The 27500-nt window shown below is 46.7% G+C and overlaps 1 protein-coding gene across 1 annotated transcript in view; it reads left to right on the top strand.

Moving 5' to 3' along the window:
- LOC147710144 (E3 ubiquitin-protein ligase TRIM11-like) overlaps nt 1–27500 on the top strand; it is a 188138-nt gene that overhangs the window by 45423 nt on the left and 115215 nt on the right. The window contains exons 3-4 of the mRNA XM_086920838.1: nt 20852–21082; nt 25519–25541. Of these exons, the coding sequence (XP_086776964.1) occupies nt 20852–21082; nt 25519–25541 (254 nt within the window). The remainder of the gene's footprint in view (nt 1–20851; nt 21083–25518; nt 25542–27500) is intronic.

Below are 27500 nucleotides of genomic sequence, written 5' to 3'. Positions count from 1 at the left end.
CTTTGGGGTACAGGGGTATTTTTAGGGTTCAGGGCTAGGTTTGGGTTTTGGGGTACGGGGTATTTTTAGGGTTCAGGGCTAGGTTTGGGTTTTGGGGTACAGGGGTATTTTAGGGTTCAGGGGTAGGTTTGGGTTTTGGGGTACAGGGTTATTTTTCTGGTTTAGGGATAGGTTTTGGTTTTGGGGTAAAGGGTATATTTATAGGGTTAAGATTAGTTAGTGTTTAAGGGTGTTAGGGTATTTTAAGGAGTAAGGGTGGGTTATGATTATGGGGTGCAGGAGATGTGGGCCGACGTGCCACCAATGTACATTGACGAATGTAAGCATATAAAATGTAATGCCATGCGTTATAATGGCATTGCGGAGTCATGGTACTTTCGTAATGAAAGTATGCGGAGTGATGGTATGCAGAATGAAAGTTGCGGAATAATGGGTGTTTACCCTCCCCCGGTAAGTACATTGGTGGCACGGCGGCCCACATCTCCAGCAACATACTCATATTTTTTCATCACCGATTTGAAAAATGCACAGGTCTCTCTCATTGATGGCCAGCACCGATATACATTTTTAGACACTCCTCCCGCCACAAGTTCTAGAATTGCGAACTTTAGAGCTGGGGAGCTGGGGAGCTACGTTCGAATCTCGGCATCAGCTCAACATCCTGTGATTCTAGGCAAATCGCTTTTTCTCCCCATGCCTACCACAAATGAATGTGTTCTTCTGTAATCTAAATTGTGCTCATGCCATGTTGTCGAGTTCGCGCTATATAATATTGCAAGGAAAAATAAAGTAGGGAAACTCGAATTCACACACTACTGAACGAGCACTCTTAAGTGCATCAGCAGTGCACTGTGAATCGGAGCGTTTCACAGGCCTGTCACAGATAAGAAATGCTATCAAAACGAAATCCTACAAAACAATATACTACTGGCCGGCAGCAATTCATACCCGGATAACGTCGGGACGGGCTGCTAGTTAAACATAAAGGCCTAAGGTTGGCAAATGTCAGTGAGATATTAATGGGCGCAGGGTGGGCTGGGTAGGACCCTCCCAAAAGAATATTAGAGGGGACTGCATTGTGAATTACTTTAGACGACCCCCACTGGTAAAATTATAACTGTCAGTACAGGAAATTAATAACAATTTCCCAACCCTCATTTGGTTGTTGCCCTTAGGTTTTTTCTATAAACCAACCCTGGACCCACATACTTTTGTTATCCCCCCTCACTCCATGCATAACAGGTTCTCTGCTCTGTCTAGCTTAGAAAGCCTGGATTGACTGTCTTCTTGTTCACCACCTGCTGCATCTGTTATCAGTGGACTCTCCCCATACCCTCTCGTCGTTGCTACCCCTGAACCAGACGATTCAAGTAAAGGCAGAGTCTTGTGTACCTCGCATGGCGACCATAATCCAATTTTAACACCAATCAGATTCTCTCCCAGACCCAGTCTCGTTAAAGAGCCCGGGGCAAATAATTTAGTGGTCTCAACTGACAAAATAAGAGTAATTTGGAAGGGCATTGATAATAAAGCTCTATTTGCCAATATTATAAAATTACACCCACTGCTCATTGAAACTTGTTTTCACAATTAGGGATCCTAACCTAGAGATTATGGAGGCATTTAGTAGCCTATGCGCTGGTATCAAACAAATGATCTCTAGACCAGCGTTAAACACCAGTGAGAAACCTAGTCGTTCAATAGTACCTGCTCGCGAGCAAATAGAGAACTGCGTGTAGCATCAGTGGCTACACCCAGGGATGTAACTCTCGTTAGATTATTACAATCATAGTTACAAGAAGCAGCCAGGCTACGAAAAGACGAGCTTTTGAAAGAACGTTGGGTCAACCTAGCCTGTGCCGCTACACTTAATGACGGAAACCGTTTCTGGGCAGCAGTTAAAACTATGAGATCCTTGGGCCTCACCCTTATTCCCCTAAGCTGCAACATAACCAGTGAAGCAAGGGAAGCACATTTTGCTAGGATTTACACAGCCCCGCCCGAGACTATGAACACATCAATTAGTCCTTCTGTCACTAGGGTTTTTAGATCTGTGTCAGACGTTGAGGATGCCACACACCAAAGCGTAGGCAATAAAGCCCCAGGGCCGGACCTGCTTTTTTTTGATCTTATTAAACATGAACCAGACTTCTGGGCAACCCTTTTATGTAATGTTTTTAACAACTTAACAAACGCCTTTATTCCAAGCACCTGGTCTACCAGCATTATTGTGCCTATTTTTAAACAAGCGTTTACAATGCAATGGTCTCGTCCTTGTTAAAGTTAGAGCTATTGACATTGCTCATGACATTATTTTAGTTTTTAAAACATAGAAATAAATGGCATTGTCATTTACAATGCCAATAGCACGCATCCATACACAGAGCCGCACGCACCCACACACAGAGCCACACGCACCCACACACAGAGCCACATACAGCCACACACCCACACACGCACCCCCACACAGAGCCACACACACACACAGAGCCACACACACACACACACACAGAGCCACACACACACAGAGCCACACACACACAGAGCCACACACACATATTCACACACACAGCCACACACACACACACAGCCACACACACACACACAGCCACACACACAGAGCCACACACACACACAGAGCCACACACACACACACACACCCACACACAAACACACCCACACACACAGAGCCACAGCGAGGGGGCAGGAGAGCAAGCACAGCGCCGGGGGCAGGAGAGCAAGCACAGCACCGGGGGCAGGAGAGCAAGCACAGCACCGGGAGCAGGAGAGCAAGCACAGCGCCGGGGGCAGGAGAGCAAGCACAGCGCCTGGGGCAGGAGAGCAAGCACAGCGCCGGGGACAGGAGAGCAAGCACAGTGCCAGGGGCAGGAAAGCAAGCACAGTGCCGTGGAATTGTGTCAGGAGAAGAGAGGTGCTGCTGCTACAGAGTGTGAGGTGAGGTGGGGTGGGAGGGGGGTTCTGGGTGGGTTGCAGTGCGGACGATAAAAGACAGAACGGGTGGGCGGATGCGCGGGCAGCTGGCGGGTGGGGGTTTGCTGGGGCTGGGAGTTCGGAAAGGGGCCCAAGGAGGGGGGGTCGTCTTGATTGAGGAAATAATTGCATGGAATTAGTAGATGGATGAGATGCGGGCAGAGGGGAGAAGGCAGGGGCAGGGACTCAGCAAATGGTATAGACGGTGGGGGGTGGGTATTCACCACAAGCGGCGCAGGATGGCATAACAAGGCCAAATACCGTTAAGGAGACCCCCGTCCCTGCGCAGCATTCAGCAGACAATAACGGGTGTGGGAGCCTCACGGGGAAATTGTGGTTGTGGCTTCCGTGCACCGCAATGGGTGCGAACCTGTTGTAGGGTGCTGGGGGGGGCACGTGGTGTGAAGGTGATCAGTGTACCCTTGGCAGGCAACAATGTGCACAAAAAAGTGTGGACGGAGTCCTTTGTTAGAAGTGCTGGATGGACTCTTTGTACAAGGTGCTACACCTGTTGGTAGAAGTGCTGGAAGTGGTTGTGCAGTCGTTGTGCAACATGGTGGGGGGCGACAATTGTGCAGGGTGCAGGTCCAGTCTGCGTGCTCTTGGCCTTTCGTCCGACTGAGGCAGGGGGGGTTGATGGCAGTGCCGGGAAGGACGCGGTGCTTGCGGCCGCTCGGGCGGACAGAATAGGGCACGTTGGGGCGGTCTGTGTGGGTCGGGCATGGCGATGAGAGAGTGCGGGGAGATGGCGGCTTGGGCGGCACGGATAGAGGACTCGCATTGCTCAGAAGGGGGTTTGGCGCACACCCTTCCTCGTTGGGGAGTGTGAAGTACTGGGTTTTTAAGAACTCAGCAGTGCCAGGGGACACACCCAAAGACTTCGAGTTCTTCCTGTTTCAGACTACAGAAACACAGAGTCTTCTAGGTGAAGTCAAAGATCGAATTTATTGGCGGCAGCCAGTAACAGGTATCCCAGAAGTACATCACACTGTGTATATTCTCAGGAGACTGCTCAATCTTACAAAGCCAGCCTTCTCCTTTTATACAAAATATTATGCTTTAAGCAAACATTCCTTATTTTACAGTTGACCATTCACATATTTTCACTACAAAGAAAAAGCAGAGTCATGATGACAAGCCCATATTTCTGTTTGTCCAGCCCACAATCAATCACCTGGCAAGGCCCAGTATTTTCATCAGATATCGACGGACCCCCAATAAAAACGGGCACCTCCTCCTCGTAAAGCAAGTCATAAAGAAAGAAACAGGGACAGGTGCGTGTAAGATTAGGCATGGTTTGGGTGCGATGAAAGGTTTATGATATGTTGCGCCTTGATACTAATCTCCTTCGGCCACTGGGAAAGGAACTGGCCGAACGGGTTTGGCTTCAGGCAGTGGAGTCAGCTTGCCCAGGTCACAGAGGAGTCAGAAAAGGTGTACGTGTCCTTCAGACTCGTTTTTTGCCTTAGTCATTGGCATATGTGAGGGCAATTACAAAATGGCTGCCGTTCACTAAATGGAACCCAGGGGTTCAGGACGGAAACTCTGATTTCAGGGTGATTTCGTCACCTGAATATGACGAAAATGCTTGTGCATAGTATTCTAATCATTCTCGGTCTGCTGATACCAAAATAGTCATGATACGATGATGTTTATAACACGGGTCCAGAATTTTCAGTACCACAGACCCTCCTTTTGCCCTTACATAGGCAATAACCTATACTCGCGCTAATCTGAGTCCAGGTCTATATTCATAAAGTCATTGAGATGTCGCTGTAACATCATCCTATTACTTAGCTCGTCTTTCGATACAGGTTTCCTTACACACGATGTAGCACAGAGGCAACATATAGTAGGAGCCCACTGTACGCACAGACAGAACAGGAAAAGAATGGCTAGGATCATCCAATGATCATTAGAATCTTCCATCCCCAAGCAGATAACAGCTCCCAGAACCATCCCATCAACGACCAATCTCCTTTATCCACGTCAATAGATTCAGAGATCTTATGCCGTTTGGAAATGGCCTGGTAGACTGTCGGAGCGTTATCTGGAATGAAAACACAGCAACTTGATTGGATAACTTTACATACCCCACCTCGGTCTGCAAGTATGGCACCTAATGCGACCCTGTTCTGAAGAGTCATAAGGCGATCCAACTGGAGCTCAGCAGTCAAATTACTAAGGGCACCGGCGGTTTCAACTACAGTGGATTCAACCACCCTTGTCAATTGCCTTATGTTCCTGCTGCTCACCATAGGCCCCCAAAACGGCAGAAAACCCTTTACGAAATCTCCAAATTCTTCTCCTGCAGTGTCTTCTTTACTAATGACACCTCTAACTATCCTTGTCTTATGGTAATCTGCCGCGGCCGTGTAGGTGGGAGGCAACAGGATCGAAACAAAACATGTGCCCGAGAAGTCAGGGGCAACCATGTATAGGCTCTATCATGGCAGATGAAATAGGTACCCTTAGCTGCTAGGAACGAAGGGGAAGTCTGAGACGCAAAAACATATGTTTCAGTGCAGATACTTTTCCCTAACTGAGCTCTGGAATTCTTGCCATTACCTTGCAGACATAGGTGACCCTGATGGGGTACAATCCAAATCGGGGAGGATCTCTTTGCTCGCTGGTTATCACTCAGAGTAACTCCATATTCTGTTACGTTCCATCTACCGTAAGCCTGTAACTCATCTCTGGGGATCGTTCTATACGAGTCAATGTCTCTGCTCATATTTGTGATTCCCACTACCAATGCCTTGTTGCTCGAGTTAATTCTCGTGGAACGTGGGGAATATGGTTTGATGGCATATATGAACATCGTCTGAAACGCCCACAAAGAACCATTGTAGCTAAATGGTAAGACAAAATATGGGATACCCTTATCTGTCGTATGTGGCATAAGACCACACACCCAACAATTAGTTGTGTTCACTACTAACTGGTGCAAAAGCTGGACAAATGAATTATTGACAAATTCCAATCTTCTAGCAGACTCGTGTTCAGGCAGAGGGTGAAAAGAATGTGAGGAAACAGTAGAAGGAGGTATGGGCTGTGTAGTGGGTGCAAATGTCACTTGAAAAGAGAATAAAACATATCCTATTAAAAACATCATTACACTAAGTAACATGAAAATACATAATATCAAAAATCGTTTCTTTGTCATCATTATACACATTCTGGCTTTAAAGTCCATCTGTTTGGCAGGTCTCTTCATCTCGAAAAAAAACCTCCATCCTCTCTAATTGCTACTCGCGGTGGTAGGGTGTTCTATGCTAAGGAATGCTTCTGTCTATACAGCAGGGGGTGGTGATGGACAGAGTTTCTGAATTAAGCAGAATACTCTCACCCAGTCAAGAGATCAGGGCTTAATCCAACACCGTTTTTTAGCTCACTGCACCATCCCAGCTCAGAACCTGGCTATGTGCAAATTAGTCTGTCCCTGGCCCAGTGCATCATGGGAACAGGGCAAACCAAACTACCAAGCCAATTCTTTCACTGGGAAGGAAACAAGCTACCGGGGACCGGTTTCTGGCATTTCAGCCGTCTCGGCCCGGCTTGCTTGAATCCTGATGGTGCAATGAGCTAGGGACTCACGTCTGAGTATACCCTTCCACGCTTATGGTGGACAAAATAATTAAACAACAGGGGGTGTTGGATTAAGCCCTGATCTCTTGACTGGGTGAGAGTATTCTGCTTAATTCAGAAACTCTGTCCATCACCACCCCCTGTTGTTTAATTATTTTGTCCACCATAAGCGTGGAAGGGTATACTCAGACGTGAGTCCCTAGCTCATTGCACCATCAGGATTCAAGCAAGCCGGGCCGAAGACGGCTGAAATGCCAGAAACCGGTCCCTGGTAGCTTGTTTCCTTCCCAGTGAAAGAATTGGCTTGGTAGTTTGGTTTGCCCTGTTCCCATGATACACTGGGCCAGGGACAGACTAATTTGCATATAGCCAGGTTCTGAGCTGGGATGGTGCAGTGAGCTAAAAAACGGTGTTGGATTAAGCCCTGATCTCTTGACTGGGTGAGAGTATTCTGCTTAATTCAGAAACTCTGTCCATCACCACCCCCTGTTGTTTAATTATTCTGTCTATACAGGGCAACTCCCTTAGACCAACCAGAACTGTCGACCTAACGTCTTCAGCTGCACCCCAAAGACTTGGGCAACCGCGACCCTACAGCTGAACCCGGATGGCGGTTTCAAAAACAAAAATGAGAAAGTTTCTCAGATGGGAGAACTGCACTTTCAAAAATAAAAAAGGAAAATAATTTTTTTTTATTTGTCCATAGTTCTTGGCCTCAAATTATAACAGCTTTTTCCAGGTGCTGTCTGGTTCTGGAACAAAAGTTCAGGCTCTGTAGTGTCCAATCGAATTGAGGGTGGCACAGCTTCTTGCAAAAGATTGTCACTTTCTCGTTCAGAAATTGTTCCTTTTACACGTGCGTCGCTAAATGGCAGAAAACGAGGCACAGTCTCAGTTTCAGAGTCAGCGATACCCTCCTGGACCCACCGGTCGTACGGCAGAGGCAAAGGGACCCTCTTGCAGTGTACCCCGTGGATCCAGTTCTTTTTTCCTTTCACTCGAACGGCTGATCTTGTTGAGAGAAGGACTAGGTGGGGGCCGGTCCAACGGGGCTCGTCATTCTTTGTCCGCTGAAAGTTCTTGACCAGCACCCTTGATCCAGGATCGATAGGATGTCCTGGAGCTTCAGTAGCCTGAGGCAGGGTATCCTGCACCTGTTGGTGTAAAACACGCAATTTAGCCGTCAAATCATACAAATAATCAAGCAGTACAGTGTGTTCGATCTCACTGAATTTTATTGGCCTTGGCACTCCCCATATGTTGGCCGGGCGGCCGAACACGATCTCATATGGACTAAGTCCCACTCGCGAATGCACAGTCATTCTTGTTGAAAGGAGTGCTAAAGGCAAAGCGTCAGGCCATTTAAGACCAGAGCTCGCTTGAATCTTGGACAATTTCGGTTTTAGCGTGCCATTATAGCACTCTACTAGTCCAGCTGATTGGGGATGATTTGCAGAGTGGAATTTTTGCTGAATACCTAGCCCTTCACATACTTTCTTCATCACTCGACCCACAAATTCACTCCCATTATCACTCCAGACCATTCTCGGCATTCCAAACCTAGGGAATAATTCTTTGACAAGGGCTTTAACTGTGGATAAGGCAGTGTTGTCTTTTAAAGGATATGCTTCTACCCATCTGGAAAAGGCACAAACAACAACGAGTACGTATTTCAAATTGTTGCACCTTTCCATGTGGATGAAATCTAGCTGCAAAACCTCAAACAAATACGTGGGAGGAGCAAAATGACCAGCTGGAGTTGGGGTTCCCCTACCAGGATTGTGTTTCAGACACACCATGCAATTCTTGACCACATTCTCTGCACACTTAGGAATTCTAGCGTTTTGCCATACTGGAGCCAACAACTTACAAATCCCTTTCACACTGATATGAGCCATTCCATGAGCAATTGTAACCACTGCAAGCACATACGCATCGGGTAACAACCAACGTTGATGTTCTGACAATTCAACCCAACAACCATTTGTATCCAATTTACCCGTACTCTCTCTCCACACACTCAACTCTTTCTCTGTAGCTTCAGCTTGAATAGACTTCACTCTCTATATCATATCTTCACACATTCCAACGTCACCAACCCATCTTGCAGGGCCTGCAACATACATTCGACTCGTCACATCTTTTGCTATTTCTTTTGCGATTTAGTCAGCAAATGCATTTACACGACCAACATCATCTGTCACCTTTTTATGAGCACTACATTTCATGATTGCTACTTGTAATGGCAAAGTAAGTGCCTCAAGGAGTTCATTCACCAACTGACCATGCTGAATCTTGGCTCCATGCGAAGTCAGGAACCCATGTTCACGTCACAAACGTCCAAAACTATGAGCCACGCCAAATGCGTATTGACTGTCAGTATATATGGTCACTTTCATTCCTTTTGATAAAACACACGCTCTCGTAAGTGCAATCAATTCTGCTGCTTGAGCTGAATTATGTGGTATGCGTGCAGCTTCAACAATCGTATGCAAAGTCGTGACAGCATATGCCGCAGTCGTATCACCATTCGGAAGCTTGAAGCACGAACCATCAACCCACAAAGTACCATCACATTCTGGAAGAGGAGTGTCCCTAAGGTCTATCCTACCTTTCGTTTCTTCCTCAGTTCTAAGGAAACAATCATGTTGTTCTTCAACATTCTCTCTCTCAACTGAAATCGGCAACAACGTGGCTGGATTCAACGTGTTGCATCTTTTAATGTGTACATGACTCGCTAACAGTGTCAACTCGTAATCTGACAATCGAGCACTAGTTAAGTGCTGTGTCTTGGGTCTGTTTAACAAGGTGTCCACTGCATGTGGAACCATCACAATCAGCATATTATTCATCACTAAACCAGCAGACTGCCGAATAGAAACAGCTGCTGCTGCCGTGGCTCTCAAACAACTTGGCAACGCTTTAGCTACCGGATCCAAAGTCGACGAAATATACGCGCATGGACGTTGCTTGTCCCCAAAAGACTGTGTCAACACTGACAACGCACATCCCTCTCTCTCGTGGACATACAACGTAAAAGGTTTACTGTAGTCGGGAGCACCCAACACAGGAGCCGAACACAATGCATCACGCAATTCGGAAAAACTTTTCTGACATTCTTCAGACCACGGAATGGGATTTGGTGTATCTTTACACGTTAATGTCACCAAAGGTTTGGCCAACAAAGAAAAATTTGGTATCCATTGTCTGCAATATGATGTAATGCCTAAGAAAGCACGCACTTCTCTCTGTGTCCTTGGCACACTCAATTTTGCAATTGCCTGAATTCTTTCTGGGGTCAGTTTCCTTCCCTCCTTCGATAAGAGATGACCGAAGTAGGTCACTTCTTGTCGACAATATTGTAGTTTTGAAAGAGACACTTTGTGATGTAAATCAGACAAATGACGCAACAACGACAACGTTGCTTCCTTACAAATCTCCTCAGTATCTGCAGCGATAAGCAAATCGTCGACATACTGAACAAGTGTAGCGCCATCCGGTAAAACAATCGTATCAAGCTGTGTTTTTAAAGTCTGACTATATATCGATGGGCTTTCACAGTAGCCTTGAGGAGCGCGTTTGAAGCGGAAGCTTCGGCCTCCTAAACTGAAGCCAAAAATATCCCTACTCTCTTCGGCCTATCGGGATGCTGAAGAAAGCATTCTTTAAGTCAATCACCGAGAACCAAGTGGCTGAAGCTGGAATCATAGTCAATAGGGCAGTGATATCAGGGACAACTGGAAACTGTGGCACGACTATTTTATTTACCTCTCTAAGATCAATCACAAACCTGTAAACAGGTGGTTGGGAAGGGTCAGTACGCTTCAAAACAGGCAGAACAGGACTATTACAAACGTTGCCTCTTGTCTCTTCAATTACATCTTTTTCAATTAGGGCATAAATGATCGCTAACAACGCCTTTTCATCTTCGCTAGAGATCTTATATTGGGGAATTCGCGGCATTCTAACATTGGCTTTCAATGTCACAACATATGGCGGTATTTCCAAAAGACCTACATCATTAGGACCAGTAGCCCAAAGAATATCCGGGAGAGAAGACAATTCTGTCGGAAGTTTATCCTTCGACAAATACATTGGAGAAACCACTCTCTTGCCCAGTGTAAGTTGTACTCCGGAAGGAGAACAATACAGCGTTGCATACAATCTTTTCAACAGATCCAATCCTAACAAGTTCTCACCACAACCTGTCGTTAGAATAAGGGGTGCTTCGAATTCACAAGGTCCAACAGAAAGAGACATAGGACTAGAAATCGGGTTCCTAACCGGGGCGCCAGAAAAACCTACTGAAACATTCACTTCGCCAGACAAAGGTGCGCCAGGGAGTTTAGAGTGCATAATAGAACTCTTTGTAGCACCAGTATCCAACAGAAAAGGCTCTGACACACCTGATGTAATCACCTCAACATAAGGTCCACTCTGAACTACTGGAACTGAAACAACTCCCTCTCTTTGTCTATGGCTGTCCTAGCAATCATTACCTTCCATATTCTCATCTTCTGCATAGTAGTCATCAGCATAGTACTGAGTCGTCCTACCAGACGCGTTATTCTGCTGATCAAAACTATTCATTGAATTTTGAGGCGGAAAGGAACGTGCATTCTGGGGAAAATTTCCACGTCCTCTACCTCTAGGAGCTTGTGGAACACCTCGTCCTCTTGCACCAGAAGCCCCATTCGCACGCTGTAACAAAGTAGGACAACTATACTTGAAATGACCCTCTTCTTTACAATATGAACACTGATTTGGACCTACAGGAACACGTTGTTGGGGATACTCGAACCTTTGCGAGTTCCTCTGAAACTGTTGGGGTTGCTGATAGTTACTCTGACCACCACGTGGTGGATACGCTTGTTGCAAAAGAATCTTAGTCTTTAATTCTTTAGTTTTCTTATCTACTCTATCCTTTTCATCTTTCTCCCTATTTTCGTAGTACTGTGAGGTAGCCAGTATCTGTGCTGAAGAGGAAACAGCCCAAGAACTTTCTGAATCTTTCAATTTCTTACACAACTCGGGAAGCAAATTGTGCACAAACTTGTCAACGAACAACCGTTGACCACCTTCTGTACTCAGATCTTGACCACTGTGGTCTACGAAGGTCTCTTTGAACCTCGTGAAAAAGTCAGACACTGTTTCGTCTTTCTGCTTACATGCAGACAATTTGTCCCAATTGACACGCAATTCAGGCATTAAAGTCTTCATATACGTAATGATTCTACCAGGGAGTTCTGCAACTAAAGGCTCAGGTTTAGCACCACCAACTTGTCTGTCATCTGCAGCAGCAATATTAGCCCATGTATCACCTAATTCTTGATCATGATCCGCATGACTAATCTTTCCCCATAAAGGCTGTGGAACAACATTCCCGAACAACATGTCTATATCAGCCAAATTCATAATGCATGAGCCTGCAGTCTGTGATAATTCCTAATAGTACCCTGCAGGGTTTTTACGAGGGTCAGATAGGGACTGCTTAAGGGCCAATACTTCAGCCCGCTTCCAGGGAACATGTACCCAAACACGCTGAAAGTGTGCCGGTGCAGCTAAAATACCATGAGCAACATCAGCCTGAACTGGGTCCTTCCATACCGGAGGAACCTCTCTCATTTGATATTGCCGTGCCTTTCTCCTAACTTGTTTCCTTCCCAGTGAAAGAATTGGCTTGGTAGTTTGGTTTGCCCTGTTCCCATGATACACTGGGCCAGGGACAGACTAATTTGCATATAGCCAGGTTCTTAGTTGGGATGGTGCAGTGAGCTAAAAAACGGTGTTGGATTAAGCCCTGATCTCTTGACTGGGTGAGAGTATTCTGCTTAATTCAGAAACTCTGTCCATCACCACCCCCTGTTGTTTAATTATTTTGTCCACCATAAGCATAGAAGGGTATACTCAGACGTGAGTCCCTAGCTCATTGCACCATCAGGATTCAAGCAAGCCGGGCCGAAGACGGCTGAAATGCCAGAAACCGGTCCCCGGTAGCATGTTTCCTTCCCAGTGAAAGAATTGGCTTGGTAGTTTGGTTTGCCCTGTTCCCATGATACACTGGGCCAGGGACAGACTAATTTGCATATAGCCAGGTTCTTAGCTGGAATGGTGCAGTGAGCTAAAAAACGGTGTTGGATTAAGCCCTGATCTCTTGACTGGGTGAGAGTATTCTGCTTAATTCAGAAACTCTGTCCATCACCACCCCCTGTTGTTTAATAATTTCTCCTAACTGAAGCGTCAGGCTCAAACATCGGCTGAGAAGGAGACTCATTCCTAAACGACAACAACGTTGCAACTGCTTTCTCAACTTCGGAACCCACAATAGTTCCCTTCGCAAACTCAGACTGTAGATTGACCAACTCGGAAGGAGCCTGTCCCACATCCTCATCTTTCCATTCCTCACGAAGGACAGAACACACCTTATCAAAAACATACCTCTGTTTCGGCGCTTCCCATTGATGGAAGACATCCATAACAGACTCCACATCATATCTTAAAGGATAAGTGACCCATTTACACGCCAGGCGGTCCAATATTTCTTTCTCTCGTGAATCAGGCAGTTGGCTACACAACAGTTTACGTTCCGACACAGGGGTCGTAGTTAATGACCCAAAGAAGGGAGACAGAAGACTAGTAACAGTATTAGTCATTCTCTGTCGAACAGAAGGAGAAGTTGACAAGACGGGAAATAAAGCAGATTGAGAAGAGGTCAACGTAGGAATAATAGTAGGGGAGGTAGCAAGAACAGGTGGAAAAGTTGCAGGAGTTAAAGGCGGAGCAGGTAGCAAAGTCAGTGGCCCTTGAGAAGGCTGCACCAGAGGAATAGGAACCAGCGGAAGAGGAGCTGGCGGCTGTTGGATAGCGAGGGGCAAAGCAACCAGAGGTTGCGCCACTAAACGTTGCGGAGGTGCTGTAGCACTTTGCGCATAAGGGGGTGGCGAACTCAATAAGTGTGACATTAAAGGATCTTTTTCAAGTTCTTTTGCTGCATCTTGCTGAAGAGTTGGCAAAACTGGGTAACATTTATCAATCGCCATTTTACATTGCCTGTGCAACTGCTCACTTGCCTGTTCTTCTTCGTTATCTTTAAACTGCGTAGCAGCTTGCATTATCGAAATACCCCTTTCTCTCTTATTTCTCTTTGCTAATTTAATTTCCTTCTGTTTGGCTTCCTTACGCCATAGGCGGAAAGAGTCAAACATCGCCGGCCGGGCTTTCTTCTTAAAAAGTTTAACCTCTAGATTATCCAAAATCTCCGCGTCAAAGCTACCATAATAGGGCCATTTTAGAACCCCATCTTTCCTGGTGTATCGGATCCATACTTCATTATATGTGATGGGGCCTACGCCATGTTTCACATATAGTTCATAGGTCGGAGTTCCAATCGGAGGAACCGGACACGAGTCCTCCAATCGGGAATCCCTATTACAACCAAGACAAAACAAATTTCCAAGTCTGCTAAGACCAGGCATCTTCGCTCACTAGTCTAGCTTCAAACTTCAAAGGATTATCGAATACGATAGTCTCGTGAATACACGAGTCCCTCGGCTTTGGCACTTGCAAGTTCCAAACAAAGCAATCCCAAGGGGATACCAAAACTAAGAACCAAACTAAGGACTGGGAGACGCTCCACTCATACTTAACTGAGGTATCGATGACGTCACCAGAAGACTCGTCTATCGTTTCGCTCTACCAATCATCAAGGGTCCAAAACAGGGCGATAGTCAGGGCAGCAGTCCTTCGTAGCCGTCGGGAAGGGTGGAACCTCGCAGCAAAGACTTTCGGACCACGTCGACATACAGGGGTCGATGAAGTGGCGGCTTCCTCCAGAATTTTCACACGAAGCTCCTCACGAACCTCTGGCTTGGACCGGTACCCCTGAAAGTGCCCCACGTTGGGCACCAACTGAAGTACTGAGTTTTTAAGAACCCAGCGGTGCCAGGGGACACACCCAAAGACTTCGAGTTCTTCCTGTTTCAGACTACAGAAACACAGAGTCTTCTAGGTGAAGTCAAAGATCGAATTTATTGGCACCAGCCAGTAACAGGTATCCTAGAAGTACAACACGGTGTATATTCTCAGGAGACTGCTCAATCTTACAAAGCCAGCCTTCTCCTTTTATACAAAATATTATGCTTTAGGCAAACATTCCTTATTTTATAGTTGACCATTCACATATTTTCACTACAAAGAAAAAGTAGAGTCTTGATGACAAGCCCATATTTCTGTTTGTCCAGCCCACAATCAATCACCTGGCAAGGCCCAGTATTTTCATCAGATATCGACGGACCCCCAATAAAAACGGGCACCTCCTCCTCGTAAAGCAAGTCATAAAGAAAGAAACAGGGACAGGTGCGTGTAAGATTAGGCATGGTTTGTGTGCGATGAAAGGTTTATGATATGTTGTGCCTTGATACTATTCTCCTTCGGCCACTGGGAAAGGAACTGGCCGAACGGGTTTGGCTTCAGGCAGTGGAGTCAGCTTGCCCAGGTCACAGAGGAGTCAGAAAAGGTATACGTGTCCTTCAGACTCGTTTTTGGCCTTAGTCATTGGCATATGGGAGGGCAATCACAAAATGGCTGCCGTTCACGAAATGCAACCCGGGGGTTCAGGACGGACACTCTGATTTCAGGGTGATTTCGTCACCTGAATATGACGAAAATGCTTGTGCATAGTATTCTAATCATGCTCGGTCTGCTGATACCAAAATCGTCATGATACGATTATGTTTATAACACGGGTCCAGAATTTTCAGTACCACAAGTGGGTGGGTTTGGACAGGCAAAGGCGGGCCCTGGCCTGCTAATGGCTGTGGCATTTTGCATTTTGGGGGGGGCTCAGTCGTGTCCCGTTTGTTGACCTGGTTGGTGTGGCAGAGGGGCGTGTCCAGGTGATTTCTTGGGAGGCGGCCGGCTGAACATGGAGCATCACTGGTTATGCCAGGGTCGGAGCCCACGGGGTGCCAGGCGGCTGCGCATGCAGGACATGGTCTTGAGTAAAAATGGGGCATTTATAAAGCCCTTCACCCGCTCTACACTTCATGTAAGGTAGTCATTAAATGCCCCCAGCGTAACATAAATGCCGGAATGGACTTGCCCCCATCACCCTTGACTGCCGTAGGTGGTGATGGGCATCGAAAGTGCCTAGCGAGGCAGCTCCAAAGGGCTGTAATTGAGGTCCTGGTAGAGTGTACAGAGCCTTGAAGAACAGAGGCACTGTCCCGTTGAATTGTACTTTGTGTTTTGGGCAGAGCACTTGTACAAGAGGCCCTTCCACACAGTTTGCAATTCGGGGTGGGCCTGCTGGGCACGGAGGGACATGAGGACACAGAGGGATAGATGTGTGGAGAGGTGCACAGCCTGCGGCGGGGTGAAAGGGGGGCGCTTGCGAATGGTTAGAGGCTTGTTTAGGGGTGCGGATACGGGGCTGTGGCTCAGGAGCAGAAGATGTGGTGTAACAAGACGGGGGGCTATACTTGGAGCTGGGGCTCAGACATCTGAGGGACGTGGAGGGCACAGGAGGAGGCTGAAGGGAGATGGGAGCAGGGTGGGCGCTGGTGAGGGAGGGTGCCCCGGACTGCGGGGGTTCAAGGAAAGTGAAGGAGTGGGGGGGTGGTGGAGCACATTGCGGTGGAAGGATGCAAAGGTGCAAAGATAGCGAAAAGCGCGCTAGGGGCACTAATTAGGGACCATGGCAGAGGCAGCGTCGGGTCGGATGGCAGCGAAAAGGAGGGAGGCACCGGGTTTGGAGGGAGGGGGCCGTTTAGGAGAAGGAATGCATAGAGATAAGGCTATAGGAGGAGATATCGGAGCGGGCGAGGGTTGACCAGCCAAACGGTGTAGGAGCGGGGGTAGGGGGCGGTCGTCGGGAGGAGATCCGGGGGGTGCGTGCGCCGTGGAGTGCCCGTTCGGCTTTGTGTGCCGTCATGATGGTCTGCCCAGTTCCGCAGTACTCGCGCCCTGTTTGGGACTATCTGAAGGATGGTCCAGTGGTCCCTCCCTCGCACCGTTATATAGACTTTACCCGAAGGTGTTGAGCACGTCACAATGGGAACAGGAGGATACATGGAAAAATTACAAGTGAACAAATTACAAAAGGAAAGGTTGGGTTGCATGGGGCAAAGGTGACAATTGTGAGCGAATAAAAATACAAGGGGTCGGTTGGTGTGGGGGGTTTCGGGGCGAAAGGAGGAGTGAGCATGGAGAAGTGCCGCCAGGGAGTTGGGACCCTCCTCCCACCCACTGTGAAAGTTAAATAAGGTGGCAAGTGTCAAGACAACTGGGATTCGATCAGGGCTGCCAGGGTGCCTAGCAGAACTTAACTAGGGGCAGTGAGGGGGGGGGATGCAGGGGGGGATTTAAGCCCCAGCGCCTTGAGACCCTCTGGGTGAGTAGTGCGCTATATAAATGCTTTGATTGATTGAAGCATGGAGCGGCCGACTCGGTTCGGAGGCGACTGTGCGCAGGAGCAGAGTTTGAGGGAGGGGACTGGTGCGTGAGTTGGACGGGCGTCAGGCACGGGCCTTTCATCCTTCTGGGGCCGATTGGGATGGGGGTTTACTGCCGCGGGCGCTGGGGTGACAATGCGGGGGGTCGGGCGCTGCCGGGAAAGGTGATTGCAGTAGAGGATGTGGGGATGGACGAGGGCGATGTTGGCGGGGGGTGCCGCACAGATAAGGGTGACAGTATGAGCGAGCGGAATACATGAGGTAGCAAATGATGCAATACAGGAGGAAGAGTGACATGTGTGCAGGTAACGAGAGAAAAACAAAAAGTACAATTAGAGGTATAATACTGCAATATATGGCAGACAATCAAGAACAAGAAAGTGGCGTGTGCAGGTTAGAAAAGAGTACCAAAAGACAACAGGGAATACCTGCCCACCTGACGAAACGACGAAAACAAGAAACGAGGCAGAGTCTGCTCACGCTGCCTGCACGCGCCAGTTGGCCCTCTGATTGGTTAATAAGGAACACCAATCAGAGGGCTGACTGGCGCATGTAGGCAGCGTGATGAGGGGCGTGCTCTTTCCCGATGACGTCGGGGAGAGAAAGAACACAAAAACACACCCCTCAGTCACAAAAAGACGGGGCTTAAATGGAGTGACGCCCCTCTATTCCAATGGCTGGCCTCCATTTAGGAAGCCAGCCAATGGAGAAGAGGGGCGGGTTCAAGCCCCCATACACTGTTTACATTAAATCTCGGCTGCGCGAACACTGCTGCGCAGTGTAATGCTAGGCCGAGACCTAAAAAGGAGATCGATCTAATCCTAGCTGCTATAGACCGATCTCTCTGATTGACAACACCTTCAAAATCCTAGGGAGGGTCGTGTTTAACAAAATTAGGACATGGGCAGAAAAGGAACCAATTCGAAATCGGTGCCAGCTGGGTTTCAGAAGCAAACTGGGAACAATCCAACAGTGTATTAATTTAAATCTTATTATTGGCAAGTATACGATAGCACAGAAGTCACCTATTTATTTGGCCTTCATGGACCTTACCTCAGCGTTCGATTTTGTCAACAGGTCACCCTTGTGTTCGGTCCTTTTAAACTATGGGTTGGACGAGGCTCTGGTTTACCTTTTGGCACATTTGCAGAGGGACTTGAAGGCGCGGGTAAGGATCAGTAATGATGGGGAGGTCTCAGGGGACATCATTATTGGTAGAGGGGTCAGACAGGGATGTGCACTGGCCCCTCTCCTATTCATTCTTTACATAAACGAATTACATAATGCCTTGTCAGAACTCCCTAATGACGTACCAAGAATCAATGGAAATGTACTTCCTGCGCTCTTATATACGGATGATGCGGTCCTTAGGGGCCGCACTCCGAATGCGTTATGCACTTTAGTTGGGGGTTTTGTGTCCTTTATGGCAGACCTAGACCTCTGCACCAATTTTAAGAAATCCTTTATAATGACTTGTGGCTCAAAAAACACTGTATCAATTCAATAACCTCAGGTCATGAACGCCTACTACGCACCCGCACTTTTCCCTATTTGGGTTTAGTATTTTTTGACACTGGATCTTAGGCACCCCATGCTGCCCATAGTAGAAGTAAGTTTTTAAAAGCAACTAACTCTATTCTAAGTCTCCCTCAACCAAAATAGGCAGAAGTAGTTTTACCCTTATTAAAGATCTACAAATCGCAGTGTATCCCCACCGCCACATATGGCGCTGAAGTCTGGAGTTTTATAAATTGCAGTGGGATCTAAAGAGAGGAATATAGATTTTGCAGGAAACTTCTAGGGGCGCAAATTTCCTTCCCGAATTATGTAGGTCATAAGGAACTCAAATTGTATTAAATAGAAGATTTTATCAGGTCTCGCCCAGCTATATTTTGGCTAAAAATCTGGCTAAACCCAGCAGCAACTTTAACAAGGGAGATCATTGTAGACCGCCTTAATTGCGACAAGGGAGGATCCATAGCCTGGCATTTCGCTGTTAGAAAAAGCCTAACCAGCGTGAACCTTGAACATATCTTCTTAAACCCATTAGCACTAGAGGGTATGAATAAAAGAGTCCTCCTGGGATCATTGTATGAATCTTATAACATCGAAAGACACGCCTCAGAGCACCTGAAACCTTCAGTCGGTAGGTATACGTCCCTCCTGGAGTTAAATAGCCTTCAAACGCATATGCCATCTAAATACCTTCTGAAGAGTGTTGGACGTTGGGGGAGGAGCCTGATTTTTCGCCTTAGGGATGGCACTTTAAAATTCTCACTGTGCTTCCCTTTGGGATTGAACATCAATCTTGAGCAAATGCCCTGCCCGTGTGGCACCAGCAGCAATCAAACTGTAGTACATTTTTTATTTTTCAGTAACTTTTACGGAGAGTACACAAAACAATACTTGATTCCGTATTTTAAGGCATTTGCTAATATTGATTACAGAACTGCGCACCTTGACATACTTAGACTTGAAAGTGACGATCTGATTTTCGGTGTCAGCTCGTTTTTGAGAGCGGCATTCCGCTCACGTATTTCTATGAGCAATCTTGAATGTATTAAGGGCACTCGAACACATAGCATTGTTCTTTTGTATGCAGTTACTTCTATCTTCTTAGTTGAATACCAATTAAAGCGCTACTTGTAGGCCGGATAATCTTAAAAGCCTAAAAATGTAATTGCACTTAAGCTATGCTGCTAATATTGCTAATAACCAATTGCACTTCATTTCAACCTGATGTTGCTGCTACGTGTCTGTCCATCTCCCTTTTAATGAGCTAACATTTTAACGCTGTTATCTGCTTATCAACATGAAAATTTTAATTATGATATTGTTGTCTTATATTATTCCCTTTTTAATGTTGTACACAATTGTAGTCTTTTTGTATCAAAAGTTCCTTTTAACCAAAGCTTCTTTGTACCGTGCTTTTTAACAAAGAATTGTATCACTGTTGATGGTGTTTGAACTGTGCTTTTATGGATATTTGTATCCGAATAAAGAACATTGAATTGAATTGAACACACAGGCTCCTGCTCTAAGCTGCAGTGTGACATACCTCACCTGATCACGCACAGCCTCTTATCTTAGAATAGGACAAGATGTCTAACCAATCTCCTCACTCATCTTCTACAGAAACCGCTGAATTACCTTCAGAAACATTGATTTATCTGGTAATTCTGCATTTTGTAACATTATTTATGATTTTGAACGGGCAAACGCATTCATTGTGCTGGCAGGACAGGGGCAGTCCGCACTCCCCAAATCTTGTGTCTTCCATCCCAAAGGGCTGAAACTTCATGGCACCACTTCTTTTACATCATCTTTTGACTTCAGCCTGTCTCTGGGTGTTTGACTGTATCTGCCTAAGGGCGTTCTCTTCCTTGCACTCGATCCATGGATCGAGCGTCCCTGCCTGCAGTGGGTTCTCTTCCTTGCACTCGCTCCATGGATCGAGCGTCTCTGCCTGCAGTGGGTCTCTTCCTTGCACTCGCTCCATGGATCGAGCGTCCCTGCCTGCAGTGGGTTCTCTTCTTGCACTCACTCCATGGAACGAGCGTCTCTGCCTGCAGTGGGTTCTCTTCCTTGCACTCGCTCCATGGATGCATGAGGGAATGGGGAGGGCAGGAATGTGAGAAAAATGGAAGACGATAGAAGGGAAGGTAGTAAGAGATTGCATTTCCGAAATTAGGTAAAGCACATTAGAGGTCTGATTTTTGAAGGAACTATCCGCCCTACCATTCTCATCCTGAACTTCGACTCTAAGGATGGCTTGTAGGAAGCTTTTTAATATCTAAACAACTTTTCTTTGCTTCGGACAGAAAAAGCTAAGAACTGAGAAGAATAAAATTGAATCTGAGTTTGAAAAGCTGCGGCAGATTCTGAAAGAAAATGAGCAAGCACTGCACAGAAGACTGGAGGAGATGGAGAAGAAAATGTCCATGATAGAAAATGCAAATATCATAAAACTGTCCAATCAAATCACCGCTCTCAAGGCCCTGATAACGGAGATAGAAAAGAAGTGTGAGGCACCAGCGTGGGAACTCCTGAAGGTGAGATACTGTTTGGGAAATAAAACAGAAGAAGGAAGTGACATATTCATGTTTTGTGTGCATTATTAAATGTATGAGTGGAACACATATGATCTCCTGGCTGGGTCAATGCACAGTGACCCATCGCACTCTGACAGCCGCACACAATCTACAGACATGGATAATTTACATTGTCCTACTTGATGCTGTGAGCCCAACTCAATATACAAACTGTGAAATATACAGTGACCGTTTACGGTGTGATATACAAGTTAATAAACCATGTATTTACATATTTTATATATAGGGAGAATGCAACACACCAAGCAATTCCAGTGACAGTAAATAATATATGAAGACCAAGGAGCAAAATGTGTTAAAAGATAGAAATGGAAAGCTTAATGAGTGACGACACCCGAGAGAATTGGAAAGAAACCAAATTTCTCCTTTTCTAAGAAATTTGAAAACATTTCTGTTCTAATGCAGTTACTTTTCTCCTGATGTAGGTGGTCACCAAACCTCTTGTTAGGGTGAACAGCTATATAACTAGGAATCTGGAATAGGTAATGGCAGCTCACTTAGTTTTTTGTCACCCCAGATAAAGATAGAGATTGCCACAGAAAACTCTTTAGTTTGAAGAATAGTGACAATTTAATATGACTGGTAACCCTTGGTTATATTACAGAGTGTGCAAAATGAATGTCCGCAACTTGCTGCCTGCCAGCAAAAGAAATTTGATTTATGACTGTATTATCTTGACACCCTGAACAGCAACCAAATTCCTCAACCGTATGGCTTAGGATGGGATTAGAGGTATAAATCTCCTTATTGTGGTCATACGCTGTCACTTTAACAGTGATGCTCTGCTCAAATAGTTTGATTAGTTTACAGCCAAGAAGCTTCCCGAGTGGTAGATACATGTAAAGGGCACTAGATGATGGTGACAGAGAATATCCAGGACATCCATCCAAGGTTGACCGAGAGCACCCTCGGGGGGCAACAGAGAGCATCCCTCGGAGGGCGACAGAGAGCATCCCTCGGAGGGCGACAGAGAGCATCCCTCGGAGGGCGACAGAGAGCATCCCTCGGAGGGCGACAGAGAGCATCCCTCGGAGGGCGACAGAGAGCATCCCTCGGAGGGCGACAGAGAGCATCCCTCGGAGGGCGAAAGAGAGCATTTCTCGGAGGGGGACAGAGAGCATTTCTCGGAGGGGGCATCCCTCAGAGGGCGACAGAGAGCATCCCTCGTAGGGCGACAGAGAGCATCCCTCGGAGGGCGACAGAGAACATCCCTCGGAGGGCGACAGAGAGCATCCCTCGGAGGTGGACAGAGAGCAATTCTCGGAGGGGGACAGAGAGCATCCCTCGGAGGGGGACAGAAGGCATCCCTCGGAGGGGGACAGAGAGCATCCCTCGGAGGAGGACAGAGAGCATCCCTCGGAGGGGGACAGAGAGCATCCCTCCCAGGGTGACAGAGAGCATCCCTCCCAGGGTGACAGAGAGCATCCCTCCCAGGGTGACAGAGAGCATCCCTCCCAGGGTGACAGAGAGCATCCCTCGGAGGGCGACAGAGAGCATCCCTCGGAGGGCGACAGAGAGCATCCGTCGGAGGGGGACAGAGAGCATCCCTCTGAGGGCGACAGAGAGCATCCCTCGGAGGAGGACAGAGAGCATCCGTCGGAGGGGGACAGAGAGCATCCCTCTGAGGGTGATAGAGAGCATCCCTCCTAGAGTGAAAGAGAGCATCCCTCTCTGGTTCGTACACACATGTAATTCACCAGTTAGTCTAAACACATGCTCAAATGCCATTTCTGCTTCTAGGAAAATGATAGATAATAAACCTATGCTTCCCCTGGTGACCAATTTGGGAATCAAGCCCACCACCACCAATGTAGATAAAGTTTGGCCCATAGTTTTGCGTCAGTGAAGAGAAATATAATGGGACCAGTAAGACTCACAGTCCAAGGGAGGCTCATCCTTCTTACAAGAGAGGACCACTCTTACCTCCTGCTAGAATGGTGGCCCCTGACCCGTTGATCTGACCTCGCAACTCATTATAGGATGCTCTCCCATTGCCTTTTGATTTAACCTCTCTTGTAATTACAGGAAAGTGACTCCTGACATGTTGATGAACCTTTTTGGTCATCAAGGACGATCTGTTGATGACCATCAAAGGGTCCTATGCGTTTGGTTTATAGTGGCCCTCTGCTTGCTACCACCCACTAAGGCAGTCACTCTACTGACTTCTGATTGCAATAGACCAGGCTTCTCCAACGAGGAGCTTGTGAGATACTGGTATCTCTCCAGCTACCTGCAAGTAGCTCTCGTCTGTAGCCCAGGCTTCGAAATTAGACGTTTTTGCTTGGTTGAATTAATATATGTTCACTAAAATTCTGAAGCCTGTATTTGAGATGAATATGTATTTAGTTTCAGAACTCATGAACTGATCTTTTGAGGAAAAATTGATTTCTAAAATATATTTAAAGCTGTTATTTGAGTGATAAATCATGATGCTTCGGAGAGACGTATTAATATGATTACCAAGGGCCAGGGGTATTGCACCCGTGGCCGACATGTATTACTCATGCAGCTTTGGAGAGACGTATTAATAATATTATTACCATAGGCCGGGGGCATTGCACCTATAGCTGTCATGTATTACTCATACAGCTTTGGAGAGACGTATTATTAATATTATTACCATAGGCCGGGAGCATTGCACCTGTGGCCGTCATGTATTACTCATTGAGAGACATTCCAAATTGCTGGTAATCGTGCACAGGACGACCACTACTGTGATCTTGTCTAACATGGTCACTTTTACAGCACAAATAATAGTATCTTGGGAGCTTTTCTTTGATCATAAGTGGGTCTTATTACAGAAAAGGTTGAAGACCCCAGCAATCAACAATATACAGATGTGGGGAGCAGTGCCTTCAAAGATGGTAGAATTTCAGAGAAACATGTAAATAGAAACAATATATTCTTTTTATATATCAAAAATTCAATGTTTACTAGAAAAATGTTTTTCCTTGACACATTCTGAATCATATTCAACGTAAAACACCATTTACATTATTGATGGTCATGAATTACTATAGCAGTCCTATGTTCAGCTCTTCCTAAAAGCTCTGATGTTGCAGAGTATTTCATCACAAATGCTGGTCCTCTGAGAGTGGTCATCAAGGTGCAGTCATTTGCTGTGAATCAATGAACCACTACAACGCACACAGGTTTCACAGTTGTAAAATATTGATCAGAAAGTGCTTCACAATTATTTCTTTAATAGTTTATATTCTCTCAGAGTTATTTTGTATTTCGGATGAGGACACTTTACATTCGCCAGCTGTGAACCTGGCGTCACCCTCTAAACAGTGCGTTTGAGTCCTTATACTGACATGAATTTAGCCACGTCGCATTTGGGTCATTGACAACGTGTCATAAAAAGTCCAATATTCCAAATCCTTTGCTCTTATCTGGTTCTTCTCCAGCATTTTATAGAGGGTCTCCCATCTCAGCCTCTTCACTCCAACAGCTCACCCCATTCTGGGATGAATGAATCCAGTAACTGGCGGGAGCTTCACACAAGCAGATCCTTCAAAAGTCCATAACAGCACAAGAGGTGGTCACAGTTCTTTGTTCTTCCTTTGCAGCTGTGATCTCCTTTCCTAGATTGCTTCCACCTACATGCACTCCTCTAGTACCCCTTCTGCCCGTACCTCCTCCTCCTGCAGGGCACTCTTCTAGCCCCCCCTTCCTTGTACCTCCTCCTGCGGGGCACTCTTCTAGCCCTTCAGCTCTTAACTACTCCTTCATGGCACTCTTCTAGTAATGCTTCTGTTCGTTCCTGACTCTTCTGAAGAACACTCTTCTAGTTTCCCTGCTGTTCATACTTCCTCCTACACTGGGATAAACAACAAGGACTTCTGGCAGGTTATTCACTGTTAATGTAATAAAAAAGTGGCAGAAAACGAAGGTGGAGCACAACTCTCATAGGGGTGAGCTGCCTCTGTCTCCTTGGCACTGATTTTACTCTCTCTGAAGCCAGGGGTTGCACAAGCAGTCACAAGGGGCAATCCAGGAGTCGCAGCTGCAAACCCTGGCAAGCCCTAAATGATGCCCATGCATGTGACCCTGTTGAGAACATGATACAATGTGTCAAGTGACTCCATTCAGAATATCAGAATGTGCTGTGTTTTGTGACTCCATTCAGAATGACTCTGTGCTGTGTCATTACCATTCAGAATATCAATTTCTGCTGTGTCATTTGACTTTGTTCAGAATGTCACATTCTCTGCTTCGGCATGCGATGCCACAGAATGTGCCGTGTCATGTGACCCCAGCCACTGTTTTCTAATTGTAGATAGATCGAAGTGTTTCACTTCTAAAAATACTGCCATAACTTTAACATCTTCTCTGGAAACTGATTTCACTTTGATTGTTTCTCTGTTTTGCAGGATGTCAGAAGCACCCTAATCAGGTAAGGTTGGTTTGTTATCCTCCTCTCAGTGTGTAAGGAGCAGGTCTCGCTGCTGCAGTGTGTAAATGGCACTACTAAGCTCACACAAAGTGCTAGGAAGCTTTGAGGTCCTCATAAAATCACTTTGTTTCCTCAAAAAGAACCTTAAGTCCTCAGAAAATACCTTTTGATTCCTCTGAAAACTTAAGTCCTCCGAAAACTCCCTTGTATCATCAGGAAATGCTCTTAAATGTTCCTAAATCCCTTTGAGTCATCAGAAAACTCCTTTGAGTCTTGAAATAATTGCTACAGAATGAGCTGCTGTCCTCACAAAACATATTTGTATCTATAAAACTTAACTAAAGTCCACAGAAGAGTTCCCTGAACAGACAGAAAACGAAGGCACATTCAGGAAACTTCCCCTCTGGTTTGCCTCAATTCTGAGTTGTGCAAAAATTCATTCAAAGTTTCCTAACTACAACAGAAGCAGCTTGTAAGAAGCAAGATGGCGGCCGCGTAGTGGTGGCCATTTGCAGTGAGAGGGCGAGGGCATGAGTAAAACCGTGTAAAACTGGAATAGCTGTAAATATTAGTAATTTTATGAACCGGTGACCGGGAAAGCCAAATGCCAAATGATTAATGCCTGTACCTGGCGGGTGCTCTGGGTGAAGATATCGAGATCGGCGATAGTGGTTGGAACGCCATTCACCCCTTGCTGGAGGATCCGTTTGAGGAGGCGGAGCACAGTGAGTGGCCTGGAAGAGAGACTACCGAAGAGAAGCCGGCAGAGTCTGCGGAGCTTGCGGAATTTGTGGAGGTTCCGAAACAAGACAGGAGAGATGCCTCCAAAAGCGGGAGCAAAAGCTGCAGTGGCAGCGCGGAAGAAACCTGAGATGGAGGAGGTGACACCCGACGAGGAGGAGATGTCACGGTGGTTACAGATGTTCATGGAGGAGCTCGCGAAAAAGAGCAAACAGAATACGGCCAGGACCCGCCAGAACACTGCCTCCATTGCAGTATTATTCGCAAAATGCGGTAAGGAGAAGGGCACGAAAACTGCGCTGGAGCCGTATGTGGGGGGCCCAGACACGGCGCGTGGGACTGCAGGCGGAGATTGCTGGTGCAGGCGCCCCACAAACCCCCCCGGCAAGGAAGACTATCAAAGGGGGCCATGAATCTCACCCAACATTGGAGGTTCCCAAGAAAAATCGGAAACCATTAGATCAGACTACACAAGGGAACCTGGCTGCTGTGGGTGAGACGGCGCAAACCGGTATCCAGACCCCCCAGGCAACAATAAAGGTCCCACAGGTCCGGCGGTTCCCCGGGGTGCCTTTGATAGACACAAACAATGGTAATGAAGCCAGTGACTTGTTAATAATGGATAATTTAGACCTTCCAGACACAGGAAGTGTTAAGAGTATCCAGGACTCTGAGAAAGAGAAGGACCCCAGTGAGTGCTTCTTCTCTGTATCTGAAGGCGCGGAGTGGTCTGAAGAGGACGAGGAGCATAGCTCTTACCTGAAGGACGATTCAGAAAAGGGGGTGGTGATGAACAGAGTGTCTGAATTGAGCAGACCACTCTTACCCAGTCCAAAGATCAGGGCTTGATCCATCACCGTTATTTATCTCACTGCACCATCCCAGCTCAGAACCTGGCTATATGCAAATCAGTCTGTCCCTGGCCCAGTGCATCATGGAAACAGGGCAGACTAAACTACCAAGCCAATTCTTCACCAGAAAGGAGACAAGCTACCGGGGACCGGTTTTCGGCATTTCAGCCGTCTTCGGCCCGGCTTGCTTGAATCTTGATGGTGCAGTGAGAAAGGGACTCATGTCTGAGTATACCCTGCCACACCTATAGTGGCCAAAAACGATTCAGAAAAGGGGGTGGTGATGAACAGAGTGTCTGAATTAAGCAGACCACTCTTACCCAGTCCAAAGATCAGGGCTTGATCCATCACCGTTATTTATCTCACT

This window comes from Lissotriton vulgaris, chromosome 5, assembly GCF_964263255.1.
Source record: "Lissotriton vulgaris chromosome 5, aLisVul1.2, whole genome shotgun sequence".
NCBI lineage: Eukaryota > Metazoa > Chordata > Amphibia > Caudata > Salamandridae > Lissotriton > Lissotriton vulgaris.
Note: the sequence above shows the minus strand (reverse complement) of the source record. Positions and strands in the feature narration are given on the sequence as shown.